Source organism: Carcharodon carcharias (genome assembly GCF_017639515.1).
Source record: "Carcharodon carcharias isolate sCarCar2 chromosome 36 unlocalized genomic scaffold, sCarCar2.pri SUPER_36_unloc_6, whole genome shotgun sequence".
Classification (NCBI taxonomy): Eukaryota; Metazoa; Chordata; class Chondrichthyes; order Lamniformes; family Lamnidae; genus Carcharodon; species Carcharodon carcharias.
In genome coordinates, this window is record NW_024470754.1 from 127,928 (window position 1) to 135,205 (window position 7,278).

Here is a 7,278-nt window from a genome sequence, read left to right on the forward strand (position 1 = left end):
CGTTGTGTAAAAGCACCCATTTCCCTGTCTGGCTGTGTTGCTAATTAACTTAAACCGGTGCCCTCTAGTTACCTGATGTCTTTTCTCCCTGGCTCTGAAGAGCCTTACAGACTCGAAACTCTTTCTTTCTCCACAGATGCTGCCAGACCTGCTTGAGTTTTTCCAGCATTTTCCTCGTTTTTATTTCAGATTTCCAGCATCCACAGTATTTGGCTTCCATCCTTTCTCCCTAGGTAGTCTTATCAAAACCCCCGAATGGCTCCAGCTGTTTGGGTGGGCTCAAACCCATAAGCTTCCAACAAAGGGAGCGGGAACAGGATCTGTTGATCCTCGTACATTCAGAGTACCAAATGATGCCATTTTCCTGCTGCGTCTGTGCCAGCTCCTGTCTCCTTTGGAGGCAGGGCTTGTGAATTGAGTGTGAAAAATTTGCTTAAGATGCAAATTTTTATTCTAGCCAACTCAGGCACAATAAAACGCAACTGACAGGAGTCTGGAACCAACCGAGAGGGGCATCAGATTTCATGCTGAGCAGATGAAAGCTTGCAAGGTGTTCAGGATTTCTGGCAGCAAGCACAGTCACTCAACACCTTTTGCCACAGGGATTTAACTTATGCAAAAAACCCCAGACATCTAACATCAAATGTCATACTGACAGGGGAAGGATGGTGGTGTAGCAGTAATGTCACTGGACTCATAATCCAGAAGCCCAGGATAATGCTCAGGGGTACATGGGTGCAAATCCCACCAAGACAGCTTCAGTTAATAAATTCTGGAATTGAAAGAGTGTCTCAGTAATGATGACCATGACAACCATCAATTGTCATAAAAACCCATCTGGTTCACTAATGACCTTTAGGGAAGGAAATCTGCCATCCTTACCCAGATGTGACTCCAGCAATGGTTGACTCTTAACTGCCCTCTGAGGTGGCTGAGCTTGCTAGTTAAAGGGCTGTTAGGGATGGGTAACAAAGGCTGGCCTTGCCCTTGACACCCCCCCACCCCATGAAATAATAAAGAAAACTGCAGGAAACTTTCATTCACACGCCACAGTCTGAAACTCCCAACAATCACCAAGCACTTTAAAATATCTCAACTTTATTTAAAACCAAGGACACTTTTTACAAAATAAAATGCTTTTGAGCTTAGAAAAATACACAAAATAATTTGACAGGTTCCACAATGGCAGAATCAGATTAGAAAAATCTTGTAATTTTTAAATAAAATCCTTATCAAAATAACACTTTATGAAACAGTAATAGTCTCCCAATGAACAATTTGGATAGTAAGGAGTCATACAGACATTGGGAGAACTTGGAAGACACAGGATTCACATGCTCAGTACAAAGACAGTTTTACAAAAATGGAAATGTTTTACAGGCAGAATAATAATAACGTGGAGTGCTTGGAAAGGTCTTCTCACATCAGAAATTAAAACTGCAGAGTAAGGGAGCTCACTGTTATAGAAAATCAGGGACCGCCTGACCCTTCAAACAGGAAGTTACCAATGGAATAAACACCCACCTGAGAAACAGTCAGGAACTGAGTGCTGCCCTTTTCAAACAAAATGATGCTGATGGGAATCATATGGCACAAGGCAGTGCGGGAACAGGTCTCTGGTAACAAGCACAGAGCTCACCCCCAGGACAACATTGGATTGAAAATCTAAATTTTGGCAGCACCTCCTCCAACGAGGAATTCTTTGGGATATCCGGTCTTGCCAGACCACTCTGGATTCTTATGCAGCTGCGCGATCTCCCTTCAAACCAGACAGTGGCAGCCGCTAGGCGTCCAGGAGGATGGAGGGAGTGCTTTGCAATCAGTGCTTGCATAAATCCCGGCGGGCTGGGGAGATACTTACTGGCCGCACTTCACCAAACATCAGTGGCCGCAATCGCCCCGGCACACTGAGCTCGAACACCAAGTAGCGAAATACCTGTGCTGCCCTATCAGCTAAGGCAAAAGATCTCAATAATACCACATCAGAACAGAAAGAAACAACCGAGCATTAACAGTTTCTAATATTTGTCATCAGTAACTACACAATGTCGCCTCTCATACACAAGAACTGAGCTGGGTCTCAGCCTAAATTCGATTTGAGTGTTACATGATTTCTGATTGGTTTGACGTCTATCTAACTGTAGGAGTTTCAACAAGCTCCTGGTCCAGTGGTGGGAGCCAGCACTGGTCGAGGCATTTGTACGCATAAATTCCTCCTTGCTTTCCTCTTTCTGGTACCGTCCAGCTCCCTCCGCCTTTACCCGCAGGCTCTTTCTACAAGTGCATCGTAAAGCGCACGCTGTGATTAAAATGCAAGTCCAAGTTTGTGTGTATAAAGTCACTGCTGGATTTGCCACTTCACTCCACTGGGCATTCGCTGTTCCCATTCTCATCCACCTGTGAAGAAACACAAAGGAAGGGGAAATGCATCAGATTCACTCTGGAATTGGGCGATATATAAAAGGTCTTTGATTTCGATCAGTGCTGCAATGCTCACCAAAGGTCTGCCTGGTGACATGTTGTCGAAGAGCAGGGACTTCATGAAGATGGGGCTCTCTGGCAGCCCGTCATACTCGTCCAGCAGGGGAGTGGTGGGACATTCCATTCGGTGAGTGTCATGGCCCATGTCAAAAGAGGCTGAAAGATAAATACCAGGCATGTCAGTCAGCGCAGACAGAAAACCAACTCTTCAATTAGTTTTGCACCAACGAACACCAAGGCCCAAAGGGATTACCAAGACAGTGCTTACCTCCTCTCTCTGGGAACTCCATGTGAGGCCAGCTCATGCTGGCGCTGCTCATGCTGGTGCTGCTCATGCTGGTGCCGCTCATGCTGGTGCAGTTACTGGCAGCGCTGGACGACCGGCTGTTCAACCCGCTGTACGGAATCGTGCCAATGACTAGAGGGAGGTCGAGGACCAGCTTCTTGCTGCCAGGAATGTGAACGTACACCTGCAGGATGAACAACAATTACAATCCATCAGAGGGGCCCAGCCCAGGATATCATTGACCATGAAGTGATACAGTGCCCAAACGAAACTCTTTGAAAAAGACCACTACCCCCCTCTTCCCCCCCATATCCCTGCAAATGTTTCCCCTTAAAGTATTTACCTGATTCCCCCTCTTTTGAAAGTTCCTATTGAATCTGCTTCCACCGCCCTTTCAGGCAGCACCTTCCAGATCACAACAACTCGCTGTGTAAATAAAAACAAATTCTCCTCATCTCCCCCTCTGGTTCCCTTCCCGATTCTCTTCAATCTGTGTCCCCTCTGGTTACCGACCCTCCTGCCCAGTGGAAACAGTTTCTCCTTATTTACTCTGTCCAAGCCCCTTCATGGTTTTGAATGCCTCGATTCAATCTCTCTGTTAACCTTCTCTGCTCATTAAGGAGGCGCACCACTGACTCCCTCCACAACAGCCAGGAGCAATATTCTAATGCTGTACCAACCCAAGAAACCGGACGGATCTTTTGTGCCAAACTCACCAGCAGTGAATACTCCAGCTGGATGATGTTGCAGCTGATGGATGGTTTCACCGTGGGGATCCGGAGGCCCTTCCCGCACCAGGATTCAGACATCCCCGAGATGATGTGGTTTCCCCTGACAGCGTTGAGCTTCTCCTTGAAGACCTTGGTGCTGCCATTCACCTGGTAGGTCTGCTTTGCCAAGATGGCAGCCTTGGGCACCACGATCCGTGAGCAGTTGTTCTGGAACTGGGCGTTGATGCAGATCTCGTCGCCTGGAGGGAGGAAAGAGAGAATATCGGTCAGATTCACTGCACCGCAACAGCCTGGTATTTGGAGGAGCTAGGACAGTATTGAGATAAGTTACCTTGACAGTATCCCTTCCGGTCAATCTTGGCTGCAATACACACGTAACCATCAGAGAGGAAGAAACAAGTCACCTTTTTCTTATTGGAACCACCAACTGGGCACTGAAAGGAATATAGGAGGTTTTCAGTTCACATATTCATAAGAGGGTCAAGCCAGCTGCAATGCTACACTTCAGAATTTCTAGTTGTGTCAGCACTGACCTCTGCACCTCCCCACTCCGCCACCCCCCAACAGGGTCCATGCCATCACTTTAAACCACACAGCTAGGATCGCCCTCAGTTGCCCAAGACTAATCAGACAATCTACTCAAGCCACAGCGGCCCCAATGATTGTGGAAATGAGAGTCACTCACCAGTAAGCTCGGTACGTTCACATCGATGGGCTCCACCACCTCAAAGTTTCTGCTGGTCTCCAGAGGCGGGAGCTTCTCTCGGTCAACGTAGGCTGTAACAAGGTAGCAGACCCCACCATACTTGCCTTTAAACGATGGGGGCAAGGGCCTGTCGAAGGAGGGAACACTCATTTAGGAGGTGCCAGAGGAGTGTGATCAAAGCAAAACATCTGATTATAGCCACGTCAAGACAGCCACTGAACGGAAGGGGAAAAAGAGCTGCTTACCCTTCTGGCACCTGGAAACCGAAACTGTATTCGTACGTTTTGCCTGGCTGCAGAACCACAACCGCGTCCATATCTGCAAAAGACCAGAGAAGGCCATCAGCATCTGCAACCAGAGGAACTAAGTCCCCAAAGCTACCCAAGGCGAACTGACCCCACATTCTGCAGATTGCTCCAATCCCAGGCAGCTCAGACTGTAAAACAGGGCACTGACTCCCAATTCCACACCCCTTTGCCAAAAACAGGACACTGACCCCCCCCACTCCATCCCCCCTTCACAAGGACACTGACCCCTGACCCCCTCCCTCTATTCTGCTGGAAGTACACAGGAAATTGACCTCTGAGCCCCTCCAGTACCCAGGAAATTGACCTCTGAGCCCCCCCAGTACCCAGGAAATTGACCTGGCTCCTCCCAGTACCCAGGACACTGACCCCTACCCACCCCCCCGCCCCACCAGTTCCCAGAACATTGACCCCTAACCCAACTCTCCCCACCCCCAGGACACTGACCTCTAACCCACCCAGGACACTGATCCCTACCCCATCCCCCCCAGGGCACTGACCTCTAACCCACCCAGGACACTGATCCCTACCCCATCCCCCAGGACACTGACCTCTAACCCACCCAGGACACTGACCCCTAACCCACCCAGGACACTGACCCCTACCCCATCCCCCCCAGGGCACTGACCTCTAACCCAGCCAGGAATCTGACCCCCTGACCCTCCCACAAGTTCCCAGGACACTGACCACCCCCTCCTCCCTGACCCCTGACCCCGCTCTCTCACCTGTGGGCCGGTTCTCTCCGTCGGGCTGCAGTGTGTCCTGATAGTGCAGGTACTCCTGCTGCTGGCGCAGGGGCTGCGAGCCCTTCAGCAGCTGGGCCCGGGCGTAGCCCAGGGCCACGATCCGGACGGCGCTGACCTGCAGCGGCTGGGCGGCCTGCAAGCGGACCCGGCCAGCCACCTTGTCCCCGGCCGTGTAACTGCGCTCGGAGTTGAAGAGCAGCTCGAAAGTGAGCAGCTGTTTCTTGGCGACCCCCATGTCGGCGTCCAGTTTGCTGCCTTGGCCGCGGATGCTGAGGTTGACGATTATTATTCACGAGCTTTAAGACAAACCACTCTCTCCAAACACCTTCACGTCTCAGCTGCTGTAGCGAGGCGCGTCGCTTCTATTTATAGGCTTCTCAGTCCCCGCCCCCCTGCGCCCCCGGCTCCGCCCCCTCGCCCTCGCTCTCCACCAACCGCCGCAGCGCGTGCCCTCAGCCTGCCTCCGCCAGCGCACCGCGTGCTCCGCTCCCCCATTGGCTGCTTCCTCTTGTTTACCGGCCGGTTGGCCAATCAGCGCGCCGGAGCCACCGCGTGGACAGGGGCTGATCGCAGGCTGCCGGCACGGGGACAGAGTGGTGCTCGGACTGACAGGCAGGGAGGGCCAATCAGAGGGCGGATCGGCCGGCCCGGCAGTACCTATTGGGTAGAGGCGATCAGAGGGCGGGAGATGATCTCACAATGCTGTAATTTCCAAACTTGAGGTGGGGGGGGGGATGAAATTTGGTTAAAAGTGATGAGAGAGGGGGTATGTGTAGGGGGGCAGAGAGGGAGAAGGTGGGTGAGGGGGGTGGTGAGAGGGAGGCGGGAGAGAGGGAGAGGGGGAGGTGGGGGGGGAGAGAGGGAGGGGGGAGAGAGAGGGGCGGGAGAGAGAGATAGGGAGGGGGAGAGAAAGAGTGGGGGGGAGAGAGAGAGAAAGGGGTGTGGGGGGTGAGAGGAGGGTGGAGAGAGGGAGGGGGGAGAGGGGGGAGAGAAAGAGGGGAAAGAGGAGGGTGGAGAGAGGGGAGAGAGGGGAGAGAGAGAGAGGGAGGGTGGGGGAGAGGGGGGAGAAGGAGAGAGAGAGAGAGGAAAAGGAGAGAGAGAGAGGGGAGAAGAAGAGAGGGGGCGAAGGAGAGAGAGAGAGAGAGAGAAGGAGGGAGAGAGAGAGGGGGGAGAAGAAGAGAGAGAGGGGGAGAAGGAGAGAGAGAGAGAGGAGAAGGAGAGAGAGAGAGAGGAGAAGGAGAGAGAGAGGGGGGTGAAGAAGAGAGAGAGGGGGGAGAAGGAGAGAGAGAGAGGGGGAGAGGAAGAGAGAGAGGGGGGAGAAGAAGAGAGAGAGGGGGGAGAAGGAGAGAGAGAGGGGGAGAGGAAGAGAGAGAGGGGGAGAAGGAGAGAGAGAGGGGGAGAAGGAGAGAGAGAGAGAGGAGAAGGAGAGAGAGAGAGAGGAGAAGGAGAGAGAGAGGGGGGTGAAGAAGAGAGAGAGAGGGAGAAGGAGAGAGAGGGGTGAGAGAGAGAGGGAGGAGAGAGAGGGAGGGAGACGGAGAGAGAGAGGGGCGGAAGGAGAGAGAGAGAGGGGAAGAAGGAGAGAGAGAAGGGGAGAAGGAGAGAGAGAGGGGGAGGAGGAGAGAGAGAGGGGGAGAAGAAGTGAGAGAAGGGGAGAAGGAGTGAGAGAGGGGGAGAGAAGGAGAGAGAGAGGGGGAGAGAAGGAGATAGAGAGAGAGGGGGGAGAAGGAGAGAGAGAGAGAGGGGGAGAGGAAGAGAGGGGGAGAAGGAGAGAGAGAATGGGAGAAGGAGAGAGAGAGAGAGGAGAAGGAGAGAGAGAGAGGGGAGAAGAAGAGAGAGAGGGGGGAGAAGGAGAGAGAGAGAGGGGAGAAGAAGAGAGAGAGGGGGGAGAAGGAGAGAGAGAGAGAGGGAGAGGAAGAGAGGGGGAGAAGGAGAGAGAGGGGGAGAAGGGGAGAAGGAGAGAGAGAGAGAGGAGAAGGAGAGAGAGAGAGGGGAGAAGAAGAGAGAGAGAGGAGAAGGAGAGAGA

General features: G+C 52.6%; 1 protein-coding gene across 1 annotated transcript; it reads right to left on the reverse strand.

Annotated features, from left to right (window-relative positions):
• Positions 1–1,078: 1,078 nt before the first annotated feature.
• Positions 1,079–5,592, reverse strand: LOC121274460 (thioredoxin-interacting protein-like). Its single transcript, XM_041181800.1, has 8 exons — positions 5,235–5,592; positions 4,450–4,522; positions 4,184–4,331; positions 3,830–3,932; positions 3,484–3,737; positions 2,750–2,951; positions 2,498–2,637; positions 1,079–2,397 (listed from the first exon to the last, which is right to left on the reverse strand). The coding sequence occupies exons 1-8, from the start codon at positions 5,488–5,490 to the stop codon at positions 2,359–2,361; spliced, it is 1,215 nt and encodes a 404-aa protein (XP_041037734.1). The 5' UTR covers positions 5,491–5,592; the 3' UTR covers positions 1,079–2,358.
• Positions 5,593–7,278: the final 1,686 nt, after the last annotated feature.